Source organism: Salmo salar, chromosome 18 (assembly GCF_965601325.2).
Source record: "Salmo salar chromosome 18, fSalSal1, whole genome shotgun sequence".
Classification (NCBI taxonomy): domain Eukaryota; kingdom Metazoa; phylum Chordata; class Actinopteri; order Salmoniformes; family Salmonidae; genus Salmo; species Salmo salar.
In genome coordinates this window covers 73285162-73311456 of record NC_138308.1, presented here as the reverse complement: position 1 = coordinate 73311456, position 26295 = coordinate 73285162, and the positions used below count along the sequence as shown (strand labels likewise).

The 26295-nt window shown below is 42.3% G+C and overlaps 1 protein-coding gene across 3 annotated transcripts in view; it reads right to left on the bottom strand.

Moving 5' to 3' along the window:
- The window catches only part of LOC106577599 (rap1 GTPase-GDP dissociation stimulator 1), a 56065-nt gene extending 33907 nt beyond the window's left edge, over positions 1–22158 (bottom strand). The window contains exons 1-3 of one of the 3 annotated variants that reach the window (XM_045701346.2): positions 21658–22158; positions 17735–17845; positions 16145–16267 (exon numbers count right to left, since the gene is read on the bottom strand). In XM_045701346.2, coding sequence (XP_045557302.1) covers positions 16145–16267; positions 17735–17845; positions 21658–21661 — 238 coding nt within the window. In that variant the 5' untranslated portion in view covers positions 21662–22158. The remainder of the gene's footprint in view (positions 1–16144; positions 16268–17734; positions 17846–21657) is intronic. The other 2 variants (XM_045701347.2, XM_014155797.3) reach the window with 2 other exon arrangements.
- Positions 22159–26295: the final 4137 nt, after the last annotated feature.

Below are 26295 nucleotides of genomic sequence, written 5' to 3'. Positions count from 1 at the left end.
CTGCGGTTATGACTTTCCATGGGCTGTGTGATCTGATTATGCTAGAGTAATTTAAGGATACAATCCCTGATCCTATAGCCACGTACATTAACGAAAAGTGAAGACTGTCTCTGAAGCTGCGGTTTGGGCGGATGAGTAGGTTTTGACTCAGAAAAGTGTCTTTGCAGAGCCTCGTATTCGGAAGTGTGGGGACGTTTGGCGAGATTTGGTCCTTGCCCACTGGTTTACGGGCAGAGTTTCATCTAAGGTTGAGCCTGGCTCCCGTGGTAAAGCTGACTTTAGTCAAGAGTGTAACTACTGTCATGGTTCAGGTCATTGGAAAAACGAATGTCCTGTTCTCAGGGCTAAGGGTAAATTCAGTACTCGCGCTAACATTAAACCAAAGCCTACTGCGTTAGCAGTGCCTGTCCCACATCTGTTCAGTCCTGTCACTCTGTTTCATGCCCAGGGCCATGTGAAAGTCCCAACTGACCCAGATTGTTTACCTTTCGTTACAGAGGGTTGTGTGTGTCTGTTAACCTGTTAGGGCTAGGGGGCAGTATTGACACGGCCGGATAAAAAACGTACCCGATTTAATCTGGTTACTACTCCTGCCCAGTAACTAGAATATGCATATAATTATTGGCTTTGGATAGAAAACACCCTAAAGTTTCTAAAACTGTTTGAATGGTGTCTGTGAGTATAACAGAACTCATATGGCAGGCCAAAACCTGAGAAGATTCCATGCAGGAAGTGGCCTGTCTGACAAGTTGTGTTTCATCTTGGCTGTTTGGATATAACTATGGATTATTTTGAACCAAACCAACATTTGTTATTGAAGTAGAAGTCCTGGGAGTGCATTCTGACGAAGACAGCAAAGGTAATAACATTTTTCTTATAGTAAATCTGACTTTGGTGAGTGCTAAACTTGCTGGGTGTCTAAATAGCTAGCCCTGTGATGCCGGGCTATCTACTGAGAATATTGCAAAATGTGCTTTCACCAAAAAGCTATTTTAAAATCGGACATAGAGTGCATAGAGGAGTTCTGTATCTATAATTCTTAAAATAATTGTTATGCTTTTTGTGAACGTTTATCGTGAGTAATTTAGTAAATTCACCGGCAGTGTTCGGTGGGAATGCTAGTCACATGCTAATGTAAAAAGCTGGTTTTTGATATAAATATGAACTTGATTGAACAAAACATGCATGTATTGTATAACATAATGTCCTAGAGTTGTCATCTGATGAAGATCATCAAAGGTTAGTGCTGCATTTAGCTGTGGTTTGGGTTTATGTGACATTATATGCTAGCTTGAAAAATGGGTGTCTGATTATTTCTGGCTGGGTACTCTGCTGACATAATCTAATGTTTTGCTTTCGTTGTAAAGCCTTTTTGAAATCGGACAGTGTGGTTAGATTAACGAGAGTCTTGTCTGTAAAATGGTGTAAAATAGTCATATGTTTGAAAAATTGAAGTTTTTGCATTTGAGGTTTTTGAATAACGCGCCACGGGATTACACTGGCTGTTACGTAGGTGGGACGATTTGGTGCCACCTACCCTAGAGAGGTTAAGAAGTAACGACCCAGTGCCAGTGAAGATCCTGAGTGAAACAGGTGCCTCTGAGTCTGTGTCCGAGTCCGTTACCCTTCTCTGCTGAGACTGATTCGGGATAGTGTCTTAATTAGAGGAATCGGTTTGAACACTGTCAGTTCCGTTGAATTCTGAACTGGTGAAAGGCGAGGATGTTGTAGGGATGCGTCCTTCATTGCCTATTGAGGGTATCGATGTTATCCTTGTGAATAACTTGGCTGGTGAGTGTGTATGGCCTGTTGTGTCCATCTCTAGTGGTTTCCTCTAAACTGTCACTTGTAGGGATTCCCGATGAGAGCGCACAGCTTCCCCAGAGGTGTTCTGTGCGTGTGCGGTAATGCATTCCATGAGCTGTGGTGACCTGGTCACTCCACCGGCTAATGACGATGTTACAAAGAAATCTGTCAATACTTTCCCTGTTATTCTGGTTTCTGTGCCCTGCTCTGATCTAATCAAGGAGCCACGGGCTGTCCCACATTAGAAGAGTCACGTGACGGGCCACTGTTTATTTTGCTGTCCTGTTCTGTCACTCCTGTCTGTTCCCTTCCCTCTGTTTTCATAATTTTTTTTCCTCTTAAAAAGGTTGCTTTGCGCAAAGGTTGCTGAGGACGAGGTTGGATGGGGCAGTATTTTGTTTGTTTGGTTGGTGTGGTGTTCCAGGGTCATTGTTGGTCCCCGGTTTTATGGAGGGGTGTGTGTGTGTGTGTGTGTGTGTGTGTATGACGACCCTCTCACTGTCTGCCGAATTCTCTTTGCTCTCGTTTTCCTTATTAGGATGTCGGGAGGGTCGTCAGCGGGTCGTCAGCGAAACGGGACACAACTGGGCCCGGGTGTGTCCTGGGGATAAATGCACCTTTTCCCCCATTCATTTAGGAGTCTCCACACAGACACACTGTTGGATTTTGGTTGTGGCATTTTGTAGCCGTTTTTGTTTGTTTGCTTTGGCCCCTCAACACCCCTCATTATCACATCAATGTACGCAACCACTCACTTACACCATTGTTACTTGTTTATAGTTTAACTTTAGTTAATAAATATATTTGTTATTCCTTGATCTTCACATTGTCTCCCTTTATTTTTTTACGGGCTACGAGCCGGTTCGGGACACTAACTAGCATTACCCAGAGACTTCCAGTCATTGCGCTATCTACTGCATGCTAGCCGATACAATAGACTTCCAGTCATCACCCTAACGCCAAATAGCATTGGCTTGTGCAACTGCCTACAACTTCCTTACATTCTGGACACAGACATAAATGGTATCCATGAGTTCATCTGACCCTGGGGGAGTAGATAAAGGGCCTCCTTGCCAAAATCCCCAAAATGACCCATGATCAGTGTCTAGGTGAAACTTCCCCCTCCTACCACTCCAAATGGACCATAAAGAAAGGTGGTGCCGTGCGGTCTCGATTTAAGATGCACTCCGGGATCCTAAGTACTTAAATATTGTACATACAAACTGTCAAAAAAGAAATGAAAAAAAAAATCCAGGGACTTGTTTTGGCTTGTGAGCACTACTTTCAAAACTACTGACTGAAAGTATACAAAACCTTTGAAGCAACAATTTAAAGCTGTAATCAGAAGTTTAAACAATGCATTTCCATGCCCTTGTTTTGGTAGAAAGCTGAGGGATAGGGCTTCAGAAATGTAACCACTCTCGAATTCATAGAGCTATGGATGCAATGACTGACCATCCATTATATCATAACGCTACCAACAACACTGCTTACACAGTATGTTAACCTAACACCATCACACTATCCAGGGATTTTCTTGGGATGCCTTTGATACTTTTCAGGATTGAAAATAGCTTTCAAGATACAAAGTATGTAGAAAAGATAGGTCCATCTTTTTTTTATTTGAAAACAATCACCAAAATAAAAAGCTAGACAGTAAGATGGAACTGAAAAGTATAGATTGTTTGACTAAAACACAGCATTAGCCATGGCAAAATGCATAGAATTGCAGGAAATTTGCTTTAAAACAGCAACATTTTCTCAGCTCCATGGAGAAAATTGTCATAAAGGGATACTTCGGGATTTTGTGTACAGTATGAAGGTAGCCAATGCTAACTAGTGTTAGCACAATATACCCATAGACTTCCAGTCAATGCGCTAACGCTACTTAGCAACTTCCTTCAAACTGCATGCAGAGACCTAAAAATGTTATCCGGAAGTAGATAAAGGACATCATTGCAAAAATGTCTTTACGCCGCCAAGATGTGGGCCTCTAATATTCTCTCTACAATCCAGCCACGCAGAACGTGGCCATTGCCACGCCCACCACCTAAGCCCTCTTTTGATCCACAAAAAAACCTTAATCAAAAGCAACAGAGGAGTGTTGCTTTTGTGAGTGTGACGGGCTCGTAATGCTGAAAGGACAGCGACCGTAATACTAGTGCACTTCATATAGGACAGGGCACTTTTTGTAAAACACACAGGCTGATAAAGACAGTCACAGACAGCATGAGGATAAAGAATAAGCAACCCATTCACTCTGACATAAGCCCTAATCATAAGAATACAGTGGGGGGGGAAGTATTTGATCCCATGCTGATTTTGTACGTTTGCCCACTGACAAAGAAAGAATCAGTCTATAATTTTAATGGTAGGTTTATTTCAAAAATGTTATAAATTGATTTGTATTTTAATGAGGGAAATAAGTATTTCACCCCCTCTCAATCAGAAAGATTTCTGGCTCACAGGTGTCTTTTATACAGGTAACGAGCTGAGATTAGGAGCACACTCTTAAAGAGAGTGCTCCTAACCGCAGCTTGTTACCTGTAAAAAAAGACACCTGTCCGCAGAAGCAATCAATCAATCCGATTCCAAACTCTCCACCATGGCCAAGACCAAAGAGCTCTCCAAGGATGTCAGGGACAAGATTGTACACAAGGCTGGAATGTGCTACAAGACCATCGCCAAGCAGCTTGGTGAGAAGGTGACAACATTTGGTGCGATTATTCGCAAATAGAAGAAACACAAAAGAACTGTCAATATCCCTCGGCCTAGGGCTCCTTGCAAGATCTCACCTCGTAGAGTTGCAATGATCATGAGAACGGTGAGGAATCAGCCCAGAACTAGACGGGAGGATCTTGTCAATGATCTCAAGGCTGCTGGGACCATCGTCACCAAGAAAACAATTGGTAACACACTACGCCGTGAAGGACTGAAATCCTGCAGTGCCTGCAATGTCCCCCTGCTCAAGAATACATATACAGGCCCGTCTGAAGTTTGCCAATGAACATCTGAATGACTCAGAGGACAACTGGTGAAACTTGTGGTCAGATGAGACCAAAATGGAGCTTTTTGACATCAACTCAACTCGCCGTGTTTGGAGGAGGAGGAATGCTGCCTATGACCCCAAGAACACCATCTCCACCGTCAAACATGGAGGTGGAAACGTTATGCTTTGGGGGTGTTTTTCTGCTAAGGGGACAGGACAACTTCACTGCATCAAAGGGACGATGGACAGGGGCATGTACCGTCAAATCTTGGGTGAGAACCTCCTTCCCTCAGCCAGGGCATTGAAAATGGGTCGTGGATGGGTATTCCAGCATGACAATGACCCAAAACACACGGTCAAGGCAACAAAGGAGTGGCTCAAGAAGAAGCACATTAAGGTCCTGGAGTGGCCTAGCCAGTCTCCAGACCTTAATCCAATATAAAAATCTGTGGAGGGAGCTGAAGGTTCGAGTTGCCAAAGGTCAGCCTCGAAACCTTAATGACTTGGAGAAGATTTGCAAAGAGGAGTGGGACAAAATCCCTCCTGAGATGTGTGCAAACCTGGTGGCCAACTACAAGAAACGTCTGACCTCTGTGATTGCCAACAAGGGTTTTGCCACCAAGTACTAAGTCATGTTTTGCAGAGGGGTCAAATACTTATTTCCCTCATTAAAATGCAAATCATTTTATAACATTTTTGACATGCGTTTTTCTGGATTTTTTTGTTGTTATTCTGTCTCTCACTGTTCAAATAAACCTACTATTAAAATTATAGACTGATCATTTCTTTGTAAGTGGGCAAATGTACAAAATCAGCAGGGGATCAAATACTTTTTTCCACCACTGTGTGTGTGTGTGTGTGTGTGTGTGTATATATATATTTTTTTTTTAAACAGGCTCAGCAAACTATTACTTCCCATTGCAAACATCTTCATCACTTTTAAAACACAAAGTAACTGGTGATCTAAAGTTGAAATGCAACAATGTTGCACATGAACAATGGATAATTTTCAAAGAGATCGCTAACAGCAAGCAAACTGCAATAAAAAACCCAGTTCCATTCACCTGATGATTGATTTTATTTTATTAGGATCTCTTTTAGTCCTCATTTGGACTAATCTTCCAAGAGTCCTTACACATTAAAATACAATTTATAATACGATCACATTTTCACATAACACACTGTTACAAACAGACATAATACACTAACATATTGACCAGATAAATACTCTAACAGTCCAAAAATATAGATTAATCTACCATAGTCCAGCACAACTTTCCTATGTATTGTTTGAATTTATATATTGAAAAGGTTTCTGGTTTGCTCAGATAAATTATTACATTTCTTTATTACTCTAAATCAAATTGTTATTTTGCCTATTTCTCTTTTCTGTCTGGATAACAGATGCTGGACAATCTATTCCTATTATTTACTGAATGTTTCTTACCAACTGAATACTGTTGTGAATAGAGTTCGGCCGTTTCAAATGATGTATATTATGAAATAAAATGAGCATTTTTTTTTTAATTATCTTGTTGATTGATGACAAACCAAGAGCATTGAGCATGACTACAACAAAAATAAAATCATATCTCCACCTTAACAATCCTTGCTGCTTTGTTCTGTGCAATCTGCAGCCTCCTAATTTCACTTGCAGATGCATTTCCCCAGACCACAGAACAGTAGTTCACCTGATTCTCAATTAATGCTTGGGTTATTTGCTTAATCTTTCCTGGTAAATATTTAGCCATCTTTCTGATCATGCATGCAGTTACATTTTTTATATACATAATTAGTTATCAGAGACGACCATGATAAGCAGGTGTCTAGCTGCACTCCTAGTAGTTTGGTTTCTGCCACTTCCTCATATTTGTACTCCTCCCATACTTAATTGTATTCCATGCTGTGTTGACCTTTTCCTGGTGGAACAGACCAACTTAACTTTGGTTTTCTTGGTGTGTAAAACAAATTTGTTCCGGCAAACCCACTCCCCGATATTTTCCAAATCTACTTGAGGTTGCTGTACCTGTTGAATCAATTGATCATTTGAAACATAACTTCTTGAGCTAACCATAGCAAACTCTTGAATTACTTTTTTTTTCTGTGTCGAAAGACAGCTCGTTTCATTGACAATGGTGCTGGCTCTGCCAAGTCCTCACGCATCAGATGTATTGTTACATTTTTATTGTTGATCTCTGGTAATGTGCGACCAAATCCTGGGCCGGTTAGACGCCATGCAATTTCCCGACTCCCTATGATTTTAAAAACAGAGCTGGTTTTGGCCTCCAAAAATTTCCAAAAATAGACATGATTAGAAAATGGGCCAATACGACAAATGCGGACAATGGTTTTTATCAGAAACTTGGCTAAAGAAATCTGTTTCAAATTTCCATTGATGAGTACACGGTTTTTAGAACTGATCGGATGAGTAAAGGAGGGGTTGAACATTTGATTTGAAGTTATTTGTCACAAGCCCTTAACCAACAATGCAGTTTAGAAAAATACGTGTTAGGTAAAAAAGAGAAATAATAAATAAAAGTAACAAATAATTAAAGAGCAGCAGTAAATAACAATAGCGAGGCTGTATACAGGGATACCGGTACAGAGTCAATGTGCGGGGGCACCGGTGAGTTGAGGTAATATGTACATGTAGGTAGAGTTAAAGTGACTATGCATAGATAATAAACAGAGAATAGCAGCAGCTAAAGGGGGGGGGGGGGGATACAAAGAGTCTGGGTAGCCATTTGATGAGCTGTTCACGAGTCTTATGGCTTTGGGGTAGAAACCTTTTGGACCTAGACTTGGAAGACATTCAGAATCAGTGGAAGGGACAATCCCTGGTTTTCAGATAACTTGGCAGAATTAATTAGAAAGAGAAATGTATGTTGGGCTCAAGCTAGACATAAAAATGCTCCTGTTGACTGGGCCTCCTTCAGAGCGCTAAGAAACAAAATGACAGGATTGATCAGGAAGTCCAAATCAGATTTCTACAGTATCAGTCAAAAGTTTGGACACACCTACTCATGCCAGGGTTTTTCTTATTTTTACCATTTGACATTGTAGAATAATAGTGAAGACAAACTATGAAATAACACATATGGGATCATGTAGTAACCAAATAAGTGTTAAACAAATCAAAATATATTTGACATTCTTCAAATAGCCACCCTTTGCCTTGATGACAGCTTTGCACACTTGGCATTCTCTCAACCAGCTTCATGAAGTAGTTAACTGGAATGCATTTCAATTAACAGGTGTGCCTTGTTAAAAGTTTATTTGTGGAATTTCTTACCTTCTTAATGTGTTTGAGCCAATCAATGTGTTGTGACAAGGTAGAGGTGGTATACAGAAGATAGCCCTATTTGGTAAAAGACCAAGTCCATATTATTTCAAGAACAGCTCAAGTAAGCAAAGAGAAACAACAGTCCATTACTTTAACACAAAGGTCAGTCAATACGGAACATTGAACATTTCTTCAAGTGCAGTAGCAAAAACCATCAAGCGCTATAACGAAACTGGCTCTCATGAGGACCACCACAGGAAAGGAAGACCCAGAGTTACCTCTGCTGCCGAGGATAAGTTCATTAGAGTTAACTGCACCTCAGATTGGATCCCAAATAAATGCTTCACAGAGTCAAGTAACAGACACATCTCAACATCAACTGTTCAGAGGAGAATCAGACCTGCATGGTCGAATTGCTGCAAAGAAACCACTAAAGAACACCAATAAGAAGAAGAGACTTGCTTGGGCCAAGAAACATGAGCAATGGACATTAGACCGGTGGAAATCTGTCCTTTGGTCTGATGAGTCCAAATTTGAGGTTTTTGGTTCCAACCAGCGTGTCTTTGTGAAACACAGAGTAGGTGAACGGATGATCTCCGCATGTGTGGTTCCCACCGTGAAGCATGGAAGAGGAGGTGTGACGGTGCTGGTGACACTGTCAGTGATTTTATTTAGAATTCAAGGCACACTTAAACAGCATGGCTACCACAGTATTCTGCAGCAATATGCCATCCCATCTGGTTTGCGCTTGGTGGGACTATCATTTATTTTTCAACAGGACAATGACCCAAAACACACCTCCAGGCTGTGTAAGGGCTATTTGACCAAGGAGAGTGATGGAGTGCTGCATCAGATGACCTGGCCTCCACAATCACCCAACCTCAACCCAATTGTGACAGAAAAGCAGCCAACAAGTGCTCAGCATATGTGGGAAATACTTGAAGACTGTTGGAAAAGCATTCCTCATGAAGCTGGTTGTGAGAATGCCAGCGTGTGCAAAGCTGTCATCTAGGCAAAAGGAGGCTACTTTGAAAAATCGAAAATATATTTTACTTTTTTGTTATTTCATAGTTTTGATGTCTTCTATGGATTCTACAATGTTGAAAATAGTCCAAATAAAGAAAAACCCTTGAATGAGTAGGTGTGTCCAAACTTTTGACTGGTACTGTATCTAAATGCAGTCACAGAGAACCTAAACAACCCTACCTGTTCTGGAAGATAATCAAATCAGTGTCAGTTTATAATGCATCCTCTGGCCTTCCTGACCATTTAATGATGGATTCTAATGAAGTGAAGGATAAAGCTGATACTGTATGGGTTTTTAACAAGCACTTCATATCGGCTGGTTCAGTTTTCTTTTTATAATGGTGGGGCCCAGGCCTCTAATGTAAGCTCTGTTACAGTAAACTATGATATAGGCTCTCATGTGAACCATTTTAACTTTGAGCCTATTTCTTATGCTGAGGTCTAAAGCACTAAAGGCAAGACACTAAAAAGTCTGCAGGTCCAGACAACCTAGATCCCTACCTCTTAAAGATAGCAGATGATATTATTACTGAACCTGTGGCTCACATTTTCAACTTTAGTCCCTTGACCAATTCCATAGGGGCTCCCAAGTGGCGCAGTGGTCAAAGACACTGCATCTCAGTGCTAAAGGCGTCACTACAAACAACCGATTCCAGACTGTATCACAACCGGCCGTGATTGGAAGTCCCATAGGGCGGCGCACAATTGGCCCAGCGTCGTCTGAGTTTGGCCGGTGTAGGCCATCATTGTAAATAAGAATTTGTTCTTAACTGAATTGCCTAGTTAAATAAAAAAAAAATGAAAATCAGCTTATGTCCTCCTACTACTAAATGGTGGAGATCCCCCAGGACGGTAGTTATTAGCATCTATCTCCAAACTCCCTATCCTGGCCAAAGTCTATGAATTCTTCGTGAACGCAGTTAAAAAAAAAAAACTCTTAATTGAAAAGAACATGCAGGGTTCCGTCTGGCTTTAGATCGGGGCACAGCACCACAACTGCAGCTACGGCAGTGGCAAATTACATCATGCACTTGATAAAAGCAACATTGTGCTGCTCTGTTTGTTGATTTATCAATAGGCATTTGATTCAGTTGACAATGAATTGTTGCTAGCTAGACTCAGTAACATTGGTCTCAGTGAAGGGGCAGTAAATTGGTTTAGGAACTATCGTTCTGACAGAACACAATGTGTATATGCTGACAATCACAAGTCTAACTTTCTTGAGATTAATAGAGGTGTGCCCCAGGGTTAAATTTTAGCTCCTGTGTTGTCCTCAATTTGATTAATGATTTGGGAAATGGGAAGCAACCAGCAAAGTTGCAGATGATACAGTCATGTGCTCCTTCTCTGGTTCATGCTGTTGAAGAGCTCCAGACTGCTTTTCAGTCACTGCAGGTCTCAAACTCATCACGAATGTAAAAAAAAAAACTTTACCAGAGCTCACACTCAGGCAGAGAAGGTTGGCATTGTCACATCTGGTGGCTTATCCATTGAAAAAGTGTAATCCTACATATACCTAGATATATGATTGGATGACAAGTTGTCCTTTAAAGTTAATTTTGATAATTTTGTGAGGAAGCTTAAAATGAAATTGGGGTTTTATTTTCGTAATAAGGCTTGCTTCCCACTTATGGCTAGAAAGAAGCTTGTTTTCTCTCTAATTGATTATATACTTGTTGTATATGCATGCCTCCTCCTCTGTCTTACAGAGACTGGACTTTGTTTATCATGCATCCTTGGGCTTTATTACAAATGCCAAGTCACTCACCCACCATTGCACCTTGTACCAAATGGTGGGTTGGACCTCACTTTATATGTGCAGAAAGTTACATTTGTAGGTGTTCATCTACAAAGCCATTTTGGGTAAACTCCCTCTTTACCTGCACTCTGGTCTCCTTCACCACCAGCAGTTACCATACACCGTCTGCTAGGTGGTTGCTACTTAAAGTCCCCAGGACATTTACAGTTTTAGGCAAGACTGCCTTCTCATCTTGTGCACCAGAGGCATGGAAAAGTCTACAATCCATGCTGTATCTAGATATGTTAGTGCCATTGAATTAATTAAATATTTTGATGGAAGACTGTTACAGAGGAGTGTAAATGCTTTTTTAGGCTGGATCATGTTGTTGAATTGTATTGTTGTATGTTTCAATTCTGTAATGTATTGATTGTTGCGGCCTTTTAGGCCAAGTCTCCCTTGAAAAAGAGAGTCGGTCTCAATGGGCTTTTCCTGGTTAAATAAAGGTTAAATAAAAAAAAAAAAGGGGGCATACCCCAGGGTAGCTGTCTAGGCCTCTTACTATTAAAAAGGTTTACTAATGATCTGCCACTGGCGCTGAGTAAAGCCTGTGTGTGCTGATGACTCAACATCAGCTACCACAGCAAGTGAAATCACTGCAACACTTAACAAAGAGCCACAGTCAGTTTAAGAATAGGTGACAAGTAATAAGATAGTCCTAAATATTTATAAAACACAAAACATTGCATTTGGGACAAATCATTCACTAAATCTCAACTAAATCTTGAAATGAATAATGTGGAATTTGAGCAAGTTGCTTGGTGTAACCCTGGATTGTAAACTGTCATGCTCAAAACATATTTATGCAACGGTAGCTAAGATGGGGAGAGGTCTGTCCGTAATAAAGAGCTACTCTGCTTTCTTGACATCACTATCAACAAAAGTCCTACAGGCCCTAGTTTTGTCGCACCTGTACTACTGTCCAGTCATATAGTCAAGTGCCAAAAAGAGGGACATTGCAGTTGGCCCAGAGCAGCACGGCTGGCCCTTAAATGTACAAGGAGAGCTAACATCAACATGTCAATCTCTCCTGGCTCAAAATAGAGGAGAGATTGACTGCATCACTAGATGTCTTTGTGAGCGGTATTGACATGTTGAAAGCACAGAGCTGTCTGTTCAAACAACTAGCTCCCAGCTCAGACACACATGCATACCCCACAAAACATGGCACCAGGGGTCTCTTCACAGTCCCCAAGAGCAGAACAGACTCTGGGAAACGCACTGTACTACATAGAGCCATGACTACATGGAACTCTATTCCACAACAAGTAACTCAAGCAAGCAGTAAAATCAAACGTAAAACTACACCTTATGAAACGTGGACTGTGAAGAGACAAACAGGAGCATAGCCAAAACTTCCAAATACATTTTACTCAGGAATGAAAAAATGAAAAAAAAAAGGTTATTTTAGTCCAGTAGGTTTGACACAGTGAGCCTTCAACAGTGAACTGGGCATAGATATTTCCAGGGCCACTGACAGATAAAATGCCAGCGGGTTGGTGTAAATGCTCAGGCTGGCACATCAGCAGGCAGCGATCATTAGATGCTGCTAAAAGTACATGAATTATCTCAACCGTTTCCTCCCCCAACTCGGTCACTTCCGTTCAACTCGGTGCCTGCCTCTCTGAAACCCACTCATAATTACCCTACAAGCATCTTCTGACACTGCAGCATCTGGGTTGAGGGGCCATGCATATTATAATTTGTCACATAGCAAACGGAAGACTACCCGAGTCCAATACGTGGCCAAGAAAATGTGACGACTTTACAACTGGAGAAGTCAAGAAGCCGTCAACTTATTTTAAATGACCAATCTCAACCGTGCTATCGTAAAGCTTTAACACGCGCACTATTTAGCTGTTATGTCATGGGTAATAAGAGCGTTATTAATGCCTTATGTTGATAGAATGAATACATCTATCCCCTAATCTCACCTTTTATCTTACGGTCTCTAACAAACAGTTCCTGAATCTCAACAACCAGCCACTCACTGCTGTGCATGTTCCTTTGATCAAGCCACAGTATGGAATGGAGTAAATAAATGATTCACTGTGGCGATGTGTGAAAATTACTACTGTCTACGAAAGCAAGATAGATGGCAACACCAACAAACAGGTCTCCTATGGTGCCTGCTGTTAGGAGTCTGAAGCCATCTGCACAGAAAAAGAAAGTATGAAATGAAATGTATGCATTCACTACTCTGAGTCACTCTGGATAAGAGCGTCTGCTAAATGACTAAAATGTAAATGTAAAAATCTGTGGCCGTTAGAACAGGAAAAGGCAGAATTTACAATGGGGAGTGGGGTGGACAAACAACAAACAAGGACAAGTCCACAATCTAGGCTACACAGCAAAAATATATAGTCTATCACCCATACGTCATTATCTAAGACTGAAAACACACAACATTTTCATCCATAGTCCTCCAAACATCCATGCCCTCCAAATAGATAAATCACCATCCCATTCAATTAAGCCTTTTGAATCCAAATTTGGCTGTCGACTGCCTTTAAATTACTATAGCGGCCGCAAACGGGCTTGTTTTTCTAACAATGTGTGTCAATATCGCAATATTATCTTGCTAACGACCTGCTGTCGTATTCGCGTGGCTGTTCTCATCAACCAGAAGCAGGGTATGCAGTCATTTGACTAATATTTTGCTTTTCACAGACAACTTTCCACTGTGAAAGAGGCTTTATCGATGTTGGTTGGTGATACGGATTTGCACAGGTCCTTGCGCTTTAAAAAGAGATGATGTCGAGGTGAGTGAATAAGGAAACAGCATATATATGTTTTGTGTTGTCGATGTTTGATGCAGTGAAACTTGGAATAGTTGACATTAGAAAATCCTGTCATAACTTTGTTGGTACAGGTGAGCACATCAGCGGTGGAGCTCGAATGATTGCTCTCTGTCTCATGTAAATAGTTGCCGTGTTTAGCTGTATATAGTCAGCTAACTATTTGGTTGCTTTGTCTTGTACGTCATATGGAAATGGCCCAAGCTGCTTACTATAGCTAGCTAACTAGTTAGTTTGTCAGGCAAGAAAAATTGTGTGTAGTGGTAAAATTGGCCTGCGCTCACAAACCTTCAACCTCAGCTGTCATTTTCACTAGCTAGCCATACAGACAACCAGCTAACTAGTCACCAAAATGAAGGCTAGAGCAATTAGTGTTTATCTGTTGGGCTTAGGTTATGGTTTGTCATGTTTGCTTGGGGCAGATATTCAGAGCCTTGTATTCCTGTCGTGTTAGGGTTGTAGACGCCTGCGCAGTGAAGCTCATATGATGAGTTGGATATATATTATTTTTTTTCATAGCCAGCTAACAAGTTGCTTGTTTTGTACTGTTTCTACCGATGCAATTCATTTGGAAACTGTCCGAGCTTCATAACTAATCAGCTAACGTTGGCGAACTCTGTAGTTAGTCTGTCAGGCAAGAAAGCAAGAGTTGATTGGAGGAGACAGACTGTGTGGGAGGAACGGGAGGCGTGGAACTATCACCCATTATGGAAACCCCTTATTAGGAAGAGTTTGTGTGTATGTTGAGAAGAAGAGAGTGTGAGACATTATGTTCCTGACTACAATTGTATCCTACTTGTTGCTCCTCTCACTCTGTTCCTTTAGGTCAGTAAAAGAGAATGAATTGATGTGGGGAGTCAGGGCTCAGCAGCAAAAGGCAGGGAGGAAGAGGAGTTATAGATCATTGGAGGGATAGAGATGTGGAGCGAGAGAGGAAGAGGAGAGTAGAAGAGGAACACGAGGGAGGACAAAAGCAAAGTAAAGTCCCACTATTCACCCTTGTACCACACAGCCTGGGGCTAAAGTGACAGTGGCAGGGGTTTTGGAGTTGTTTCTAAAAGTGGTAGGAACTTATCTGTTCCAGAGCTTGTAATGTATTACAACAAGAAAATGGGAGGGGTTGACCATCTTGACCAACTTAGGAACTATTACAACGTTGGACGCACAGGCAGAAAATGGTGGAAGTACTGTATGCGTTTTGGGGGATGCTCAACATTGCCATCACAAAGGCGTACATTGTGTGGGGGCCCCTTTCCAGAAACCTCAGGCGCTGGTCCCAGAAGGCATTCAAAATGCAGCTTGTGCATTCACTTTGTGATATGGCTACAGTGCCAGGAAGAGGAGATACAAGAGCGTGACACCAGGGTGTGTAGAGTTTTAACTCATAATTTGAAAGCAGGTGAAGTTTGAAGGGCGCGAGAGAGGGTGTGTGGTGTGCATCCTGAGTAGATGCAGGGCAAAGAGTGGGAGATGTGTAGAAACCTCCTTTGGGTGCTCTACGTTTTCGGCAACACCTTGCATGATGGGGCTGTGCTTCCAGCAGTTCTATGACATGTTGTAGGCTAAATGCAAACACTAACGTGACAGTGTGAAATATGAATTTGTCCTACAAATCTTGTACTGCCTCTGAACATTTATTTTTTGATCTTCTCTCTCTAATACTGGTTGCAGTTACTGAGTTGTCAAAGTAGGCTACTATTTCTACATTTTGTGTCAGGCCTGGTCTGTACTAAACCTTATTGAGAGAGGTTATCTACATGTTGAAATAGTCTCTGAACAGTTGTTTGCATTTTTACAAGAATAAGAATCGTTGTCAAATCAAAGCCTACTTTGTGTGGGTTTTGAAATACTTTCTGAATATTGTCCTATGATCACATTTTGGATACATTTTTTTATTTATATGTAAATAATATTTCTAAGAATAATATATTATAATTGGTACATTTTGAGTGAGTAATTTAGTCAAATTTACTACAATTGAAATACTCTAGGGTTTGTTGTTGTGCTAAGTGCTAATATTTTTTGATAGTGAGTGTCTATACACAATGGAAAACAAAATGAGTGTCATTCCTACTGACATGAATGTGGTGTCATTAAAGAAGAGGTTGTGCTCTTTAAAATGAAGATAACTTGTAATTGTCATTTGTTTGTTTTTGAGCCATGTCTGTGTGTTTGAAAGCAAATGTTTCTCACACTTATCTTAAATTCTCAGTAAGCTACAGCAGCATTCTGGTAATTCTATTGGGGTTTAAAGGGTTAACATGGAAAATTAAGATAATGCTAACTAAATGAGAAATACATACAAATGTAGGCTACATCGCCTGAGAATAAACAAAGTGTAAAAATTGGATACTGACAAGATGGCGGAACCAAAAGTGAGAAGAATGACGCTTCCTGGGGAGGATGAGAAGAGGTGTGGAGAAACCAAGCGAAGGGTGCCTCACCATTTTTGGCCACCTCGGCTATGATGTTGGCTACTTTGGGGGTGCAGGAGGACTGTGGGGCCAGCAGCGTGGGAAGCAGGGGGAGAACGCCCATCTCCTGGATCTTCCCACTGGCGTCAGCATCTAGGAGGGGAAAGGAGAAGGGGAGACAGGAGGTGAACAGTTGAAAAAAAAAAAGAAGGGCTTTCTCAATTTGTCTTTCTATGAATCCTTGCGTTATATCCCCTTGCCCCTATCTGAGTCAGCAGGTAGCCTAGCGGTTAGGAGCGTTGGGCCAGCAAGGTGGAAAAATCTACCGTTCTGCCCTTGAGCAAGGCAGTTAACCCCCAACAACAACTGCTCCCCAGGCGCAAATGATGCGGACGCTGATTAAGGCAGCCCTCCACACCTGTCTGATTCAGAGGGGTTAAATGCGGAAGACACATTTCGGTTGGTTGCATTCAGTTGTGCAACTGACTAGGATTCACCTTTCCCTTTCTCTATTGAAGGAGAAGATCCAAGACCCTGCCCTCTGTCCTTCTCCAAAGTGTTTTGAAAACGAGGCAAGTTGAGAGGATGTATGGGTGAGTTGGGCAAGGAGAAGCGGATAATCCTTTTCCATTCAGGTCGTTCAACTTGTTGGGTTATTTATGATCATCCCAAGCCAGGCTCCATGAATAAAATGACTAGCAGTTCGAAACTAGCGTAGCCATTAAATTATTATTGTAACCAAATAAATGACCATCACTGATTTTTATTATTAGGCTAAAGGTGGTATCAGAAAAAGTGTGCGAGCATTTTTATTTTCTTGGTCAGCACCTCACTCAAACAGACTACTGTGCGTTCAGAACCATCACTTGCCAATGCCAAGAGACAGGAAGTGGGTGGGTTGTGCTGCCAAGTGCAGTAAAACATTAAAGCTACAACAGTAAGCACAACGCTAAAAGACAGCTGAGGATGCAGATAGCCAGCAACTCAATTAACTTAAAAAAAACCCACAAATAAGGCCAATAAAATGCTCAAACAACAAGATGCTGGATAGGCCGAGCAAAAACAGGCAGATGGTTTTGTTACCCAAACTAAGGAGGACGGACAGATGTGAATAAGGCTGGCTGAGATGGGCCTTGCACGAAAACAAATGTGAGCCTGGTGACTAGAACGTTAGATACTATATATGTTGTCCATTTTCTATGGTTTTGATAGTCACACATAAGCCCCTTACCTATCAGAACTGGTACAGAATCCAGAAGCATCCACTAAATATAACCCATTAGGGGGCTAATGTGTCAATGATGTTTTGAACGTGGCATTAATATAACTGGAAATCTCCGAATTCTGACTTCAGTGTGTTCAAGACAACTGGGAACTGGGGGGGGGGGAGGGGTTGCTTTGAGCGGTCATCCAGGTCGGAATTCCAAGTCGGAAGCCCAGGCATCTTTCTAGAGCTCTGACCTGAAGTTCACTGACGTCATGATTTGACCTTGGTTTTAAATCAGAGTTCCCAGTGGTCTTGAAAGCACCATAAACTTGCATCCATCCTGTACTGTGCATAAGGTCCTGAAGGGTACCCTCCAGCAATGTCACCGTCTGAGGAGTGTGGGTCAAACTTACTGTTGTGGGCCAGTGCTTTGAGCAGGCAGTCCAGGCAGCTCTCCACACTGTCTGTGGTGCTGTCAGCTGAGGCTAGCTTCAGCTTCTTCAACGCATCACTCAGGTTATCTGCTGGGAGAGGGGGAAAGTGAAACGATGAATGGGCAGTGGTCCTGACCTCAGTTTACTCCTAGGTCTTGTTTTTTTTTTATCAAGGGCTGGATGGCAGATTTGACCACAGCTGCTACCTTCGAGCCATACCGTATAGAGCAACCCACAAGTAATATCACACAGTTTAAAGGCATATGAGAAGACATATAGGCTACACTAAATCCACCATCCATAATTTTGGCAATGTCTGAATCTGACTGTTAAACAGTCACCACTCGCCGTCCTCTGCCTAGTATCCTGCACCGAACCTTAGTCACTGTTACTAGCCGGCTATCACCTGGTACTCTACCCTGCACCTTAGAGAATGCTTTGCCCTCTGTACATCGAGTCATTGAACACTGGTCACTTTAATAATGTTTACATACTGTTTCACCCACTTTATATGTACAGGGCATTCGGAAAGTATTCAGACCCCTTGACTTTTTTCAGTTTTGTTACAGCCTTATTTCGAGAATGATGAGCGAAAAAAAAAAAAGTAATCCAGTCTAAACACAATACCCCATAACGACGAAGCAAAAACAGGTTAATCATTTTTTGCAAATGTATCACATTTACATAGGTATTCAGCGATGTTGCCAGGTTTCCTCTAGACGTGATGCTTGGCATTCAGGCTAAAGAGTTCAATCTTGGTTTCATCAGACCAGAGTATCTTGTTTCTCATGATCTGAGAGTCCTTAGGTGCCTTTTGGCAAACTCCAAGCGGGCTGGCATGTGCCTTCTACTGACGAGTGGCTTCTGTCTGGCCTCTCTACCATAAAGGCCAGATTGGTGGAATGCTGCAGAGATGGTTGTCCTTTTGGAAGGTTCTCCCATCTCCACAGTGGAACTCTGGAGCTCTGACAGAGTGACTATGAGGTTTCTTGGTCACCTCCCTGACCAAGGCCCTTCTCCCACGATTGCTCAGTTTGTCCGGGCGGTCAGATCTAGGAAGAGTCTCGGTGGTTCCAAATTTCTTTCATTTAAGAATGATGGAGGCCACTGTGTTCTTGGGGACCTTCAATGCTGCAGAAATATTTTGCTACCCTTCCCAGATCTGTGCCTCGACATAATCCTGTCTCGGAGCTCTACGGACAATTCCTTCGACCTCATGGCTTGGTTTTTGCTCTGACATGCACTGTCAACTGTGGGACCTTATATAGACAAGTGTGTGCTTTTCCAAATCATGTCCAATCAGAAACATCTCAAGGATGATCAATGGAAACAGGATGTACCTGAGCTCAATTTCGAGTCTAATCTCAAAGGGTCAAAATACTTATGTAAATAAGGTATGTTTATTATTTGTAATAAATAAATTTGCAATCATTTCTAAAAACCTGTTTTCATTTTGTCATTATGGGGTATTGTGTTTAGATTTGAGAGAAATTGTTTTAATCTATTTTAGAATAAGGATGTAATGTAACAAAATGTGGAAAAAGGAAAGGGGTCTGAATACTTTTCAAATGCACTGTATTCTAGTCATGGCTAATCCTATATAACTACTGCTGTACACCTTTAATATTCATATACTGTCTATATGCTCCATTATATATATTCCGGACACTGACATTGCTCATTCTGATATTTCTTAATTTTAACATTTGGAATTATGTGCGTATTGTTTTGTTTTGCTATGTATTATTACTGCACTGCTGGAGCTAAAAACAAGCATCTTGCTGCACCTGCAATATCTGCAAATCTGTGTACGCAACCAATAGAATTTGACTTGATTTTAAAAAGAAATGTGTCTCAAAACAAGAGGCCGAAAAACACTTTTGTAACGTTATTACACAATAAGAGACTGAAAGGTCGACAGACAGACAAACCGACTTAAACCAAAGCCTTCTGGCTCCCCCTGCATAAGGATGGACACAGCTGTGTGCCACATCATCATTTCCACTGTTCCATCTCCTTCTCAAATGGTGGCTCTAGACAACACTGAGACAGATTGGTCATACAGCAGTGAGCCCCAGTAGAATCAGGACGTGAGCAGTTGTAGAGCTCATCCCTGAGGAACTCTACAACCGTAGGCATAGCTGACATGTGGCAGTGGGTATCAGACCATTAGGACTGCATCAACAAACATTGGGTAAACAGGAGCATGTCAATACAATAATATTGTGTGGATATGAGTTCAAGTCATGATGGGAACTGCCTCAGTCACAGGAGGTACTTTGATGGGTCCTTATCATAATGGGCATTCTCTGTCTAAACAGTACGCCTGGTATGCTGGGCCAACTCTAATAATTATTTAGAGATTTTGACATCCAGAGCTGTTACAGAGCTCAGCTAATGGGCTGCCCCAGGGGAAGAGGAGCTGAGGTGACAGCCACACACTCACAGAGACACAGAGACACAGAGAGACAGAGAGACAGAGTGTGAGTGAGTGAGAGAAAGAGCAAAGACCATGACATTCCCCCTCCCGCAGATGGTCTCAAATGTGTGCAGTGAGGATTTGGATTAAACCGTGTGACAATTTTAAAACCAGTCAAACGAGTTGGGGTTTTTTTCAGCCTGGCCTCCATTATATAATGGATTTTTCTTGCCATTCAGATTATGGTATCTGTCAGGGTCCCTCCATATGGCTAATGAGGCCTGAGTGCGGCATTATCGTAACACAAGACATGTTAGAAAAATGTTAAAAACACATAACAGGCTATGTTTGCATAAAGACTGCGCCAGTCAATTATCCATAACTAATAAGTCTAGCTTTCTGTGCCTATTGATGATTCTACCCACCAGTCTTCAATCAAATCATTGATAAATGCAATGAATTAAGTGTGTTACTGCTTGGCTGGAGCAAAAGCCTGCACCCACACTGCTCTTCGGGGTAAGATGCCCAACCCAATGATTTATCTCTTCATTTAGGTCTTACTACCTTTTTTGGGGGGGACCTGTGAAATTGTGTACATGAGCATTTCTAATGTCTATAAAGACATGTGTCTGTGGATGGATGGGTTCATCTGACCTCCTTTCTGCAGAATCACATAATGGAATATTCTGGAGGCTAGTACCGTGCTTGCACATTGTATTGCAATAGATACACAAAATATACCCCAGAATTCTGGAATAATCAAAAACCCTGATGAGACAGGAGTACATCCTACTCAACAATCCAATGCGAGTCACTGGGAATAAATTATTTGAGTTAAAATGGGAGTAGCTACATTACTCCCAAAAGAGAGCATCCTCAGTCAATGCATTTTTCTTACTAAAGTGTCAGGCACACAATTACTATAAAAGGCGACATGAACAGCTCGATTCGTCAGTGTGAGAGTGTAGGACTATTGCATAACAGTGTGATATGGATGGCATACATGTCTTACACTGATGATAGTAAACAAGTAGTACGGCTGTCAACATGTATGCATGTGGTAATGTGGTCGTAGCTAGAATTTGTGTTTAAGTAAATAATCCATAGTTGAGGATTCAATGCAATAAATTCCATACGAGGCTCGAGCTGAAACCCCCAAAAATATAACGTTAGCAGTATGGCTGTCAAGAATGCAGGTTGTCTAGCAATGCTCGTGTTACATAATGCCATTGCATGGGCAAGCGAACAGACCGCTTCCCGTTTCCTCTCTTCACCCCACCTTATCGAATGAATCAAGAACTCAAGACACAGAGTGCGGTCTTCTAGTTGGCTGCAAACATGGGACATATTTAGTTAGCTGGCTAATTACGATACGCACCACCTACCCTTACATGTGTGGGCTACTTTATCCACATCTGTCTGTGTAATCTTTACAATAATTGACAACTGGATGACGTATGATTCAGAAAGTGTTGTTACTCACCCATTTGGTTACTGTAGTGCGCGTGATAGTCCAATCAGTTATGAATTAGGATGCGCCCAGAAGGCTGTCAAATGGGTATTAACAGCAAAAATTAAAAATGAGCAAGTTGGATGTGTTGGTTGACACTTGATTTTATATTATTTGAAGTCGCTAGATTGCTAGTTGGCTGGTAAATCAGATACCAAGGCCCACCCTTAGCTAACCCACGCCGTGTCGTAGCCGGCAATACTAGCAAGCCACAACACAACCTCTCCCTCCCAGATGGCGCCGGGGATGCTTGCAGCGTAGCCTATCGTACGACCCCGACCTCACAACTATGATGGTATGGTTGTGTAATTTATCCGCTGGTAATATTGATCCACATCGACGCCAAAATTCGCTACTTCAACCACAGAGTTTTGCTCCAACCCTACTAGAAACGCACTTCCTATACTCACTCGCTTGCTTGCTTGCAGTTGCGGCACAGAATCCATGCACAGGGAATAGCAGCCTATTTGCTTGCAGTTGATTGGTTATTGGCCTGTACATAAGATCTCGTTTTCCACGATTATTGGCCAAAGTCTGTGTCGTTGGCTCGTGCCACGCCCTAAAGTGTTAAAAATGCCCACCTTTCAAGCGACATCCACAATCCATAGCAATTAAGTCATACAAACAGAATTGTAGCTACATAGTTTGGTCTGGTTGCTACTTCACTGGACGACTAAAGCACTCTTTTCATTGGACTGTCTGGGTTAGGAGGGATTGGACCATAGAAATAGAATTGATAGAAATTAGAAAGTGCTGCTGTTTTTTGGATTACCAAAATCCATGACCGGGAACTGTCTGAAAATCAATTCTCCTGAGAAGGGCGGAGATGTATCCATATGTAATTTATCTGGGCAGAGATTTTGTATCCATGTGTATGTTTACAGCTGTAGATTGGTACTTTCAACATTTCCCCCTATATAAATAAATTGAATTAAACCTTACTCTCAGTGGTCGTTTGAGCGTGTTGTTCCGACTAAAATAACCAGCCTGGCCCATGTTGAAATCAACAGAAACGGTACGGTACTGAATGACCAATTGAAACACGTTGTGATTATGGTGTCCCAGGGGACCTATTATAATATGGTGTAATGCACGAGTTTTGTTATTTAAAATCATAACACCCATATTGATCAAGCCCACCCACCAGACGGAAGTAAACGTACCTGTTGAAGAACGGTGTGCACCGTTTTGGTGAAAACGTGCCGTTCAGTAAAAACGTCACGCAACGTAGAAAACGTTGAAGCGAACTGAATGCACCCCTGATGTAAACGACCCTATGTTTTACTGCCATCTAGCGGTGTGTTTATTAACACGCAGACCAATGTTTGCCATCTAGGCAGGTTCAGTGGAGACTGGCTGACAGCAAAGGGGTATTTTAGGAAGAAAGCTAGATCTACTCAGGGTTTTCTCAAGCTAAACAGCTTCAGTTAGCTTCACATTCCTGCTCAGGCTTCATCCGTACTATGACGGTGGATATTGCTCGTCCGCCTGTCGAACTCTATCAAACGGCGAGTGCATGTTGTATATGGAGTCGAACTCCGAACGCTTCATTCCCTGTATAACAAAATATAGCAGTTTTGAATCTGCAGTAAAAATGCTGTAACTGCAGTCGACTGTGGTATTTTGGACTCAATTGCAGAATAACTGCAGTGTACTGCATTTGAACTTCAATTCAACTGCAAAATTACTGAACAAGAAAAACGGTGTTATTTTGGACTAAGCATACATTTTTTTCGTACGTGTTGAGACAATGTTGATGTAACAGTATACCTTCCGTCCCTCTCCTCGCCCCAAACTGGGTTTGAACCAGCCACCCTCTGTACACATCAACAACATTACCCATCGCGCCACAAAATCCGCGGCCCTTGCAGAGCAAGGGGAACAACTACTTCACGGTCTCAGAGCGAGTGACGTCACCGATTGAAACGCTATTATCGCGCACCACCGCTAACTAACTTTCCATTTCACATCGGTTACACTAGCTGTGTCACTACAGATCCTGGTTCAATTCCAGGTTCTGTCGCAGCCGGCCGCAACCGGAAGACAATTGGCCCAGCGGCGTCCGGGTTAGGGGAGGGTTTGGCTGGCCGGGATGTCCTTGACCCATTGTGCTCTTGCAACTCCTGTGGCGTTTTTTGTGGAGCGATGGGTAACGATGCTTCGAGGGTGGCTGTTGTCGATGTGTGCAGAGGGTCCCTGGTAGGGGCGAGGAGAGGGACGGAAGCTATACTGTTACACTAGCACTGTGATGCAGTGCCTTAGACTGCTCTGCCACTCGGGAGGCCCAACATTACTTTTTTAACACAATTGTTTAATTCAATATCAGTCATCTTCCTCACATGAAGGGGATGATGAAGCAATCTTTGCAAGAAAAAGGGAATCTGATTTCATTGGTCCTCAACTCACGGCTCAGTCATTTCTTTCAAGGTAGCCTAAGTGGAGTTAAATATGAGTTAATCTGCCCTGGAGTAGGTTAGTTCTAAAGGATTTGCTGCCATAGAAATGTACCTTGTTAAAAGGTGAGCCACTTTCGTATGACCGATTTATCCCGAGTTGAACTCCGTTGACCAAAGTTTCCTCTAACTGCTCAAACCGTCTCTAAGTTCTACTGACTGAAACCAGGGTGAAAGAGGAAGAGAGGAAAATATGCCTCCCTCCACAGGTGGTATTGTTTCGCCCTCCAAGCAAGGAGTTTTTTATGGAGGTCAAATTTGGTCAACAAAAAAATGAATGGCTTATTTGCTACGAGAGGTTTATTTGATCGAATCAAAGTTTTGTAATGCTTAAATTGTTACGAGTGTACTGATTATAGGTAGGACACTTAACATCCCGTCAACTTTGAGATGGCTATGCATATTTATGGCATGAGGCTAGTATCATAGCATCTCTCTCCATTGAATACAAGTGATTGACGTCAACTACCCTCATCGAATATTCAAAGGATTGCAATAAGGAGATTTATCTGTCGTGTAGTAGGCTCAGTAACATGAGGACGCGATGGGCATAATTACGGGTAGGTTTCCACGGCAAGCTTAGCATTCCATCACAGCATACATCATCAGCACATGCATACTCAAAATCAAATCAAATTTTATTTGTCACATGCGCCAAATACAACACCTTACCGTGAAATGCTTAAAGTAAAAAAAATCTAATCTAATCACAAGAAATGTAAGTAACAATAACAAGGCTATATACAGGGGGTACCGAGTCAATATGTGGAGGTACAGGTTAATTGAGGTAATTTGTAAAGTGATTATGTATAGATAATAAACGGTGAGTAGCAGCAGTGTAAAAACAAATGTAAATAGTCCGGGTGGCCATTTGATTAGTTTAGTTGTTCAGCAGTCTTATGGCTTGGGGGTGGAAGCTGTTAAGGAGCCTTTTGGTCCTAGACTTGACGCCCCGGTACCGCTTGCCGTGCGGTATCAGAGAGAACAGTCTATGACTTGGGTGACTGGAGTCTTTGACAATTTTTTTGGGCTTTCCTCTGACACTGCCTATTATATAGGTTATGGATGTCAGGAAGCTTGGCCCCAGGATGTACTGGGCCGTACGCATTACCCTCTGTAGCGCCTTCCTGTCAGATGCTGAGCAGTTGCCATACCAGGCATCAATGCAACCAGTCAGGATGCTCTCGATGGTGCAGCTGTAGAACATTTTGATGATCTGGGGACCCTTGCCAAATCTATTCAGTCTCCTGAGGGGGAAAAGGTGTTGTCGTGCCCTCTTCACAACTGTCTTGGTGTGTTTGGACCATGATAGTTTGTTGGTGATGTGGACACCAAGGAACTTGAAACTCTCGACCCGCTCCACTTCAGTCTCGTTGATGTTAATGTGAGCCTGTTCGGCCCTCCTTTTCCTGTAGTCCACGATCAGCTCCTTTGTCTTGCTGACATTGAGAGAGAGGTTGTTGTCCTGGCACCACACTTCTAGGTCTCTGACCACCTCCCTATAGGCTGTCTCATCATTGTTGGTGATAAGGCCTACCACTGTTGTGTTGTCATCAAACGTAATGATGGTGTTGGAGTCGTGCTTGGCCATGTAGTCGTGGGTGAAGAGGGAGTACAGGAGGGGACTAATCACACACCCCTGAGGGGCCCCAGTGTTGAGGATCAGTGTGGCAGATGTGTTGTTGCCTACCCATACCACCTGGGGGCGGCCCATCTGGAAGTCCAAGATCCAGGTGCAGAGGGAGGTGTTTAGTCCCAGGATCCTTATCTTACTGATGAGCTTTGTGGGCACTAGGGTGTTGAACGCTGAGCTGTAGTCAATGAACAGCATTCTCACATAGATGTTACATTTGTCCAGGTGGGAAAGGGCAGTGTGGAGTGCGATTGAGATTGTGTCATCTATGGATCTGTTGGGGCCGTATGCGAATTGGAGTGGGTCTAAGGTTTCTGGCATGATGGTGTTGAATGGAGCCATGACCAGCCTTTCAAAGCACTTCATGGCTACCGACGTGAGTGCTACGGGGCAGTAATCATTTAGGCAGGTTATCTTCGCTATCTTTGGCACAGGGACTATGGTGGTCTGTTTGAAACATGTTGGTATTAAAGACTCGGTCAGGTCCGCGCATGCTTTGAGTACACGTCTTGGTAATCCGTCTGG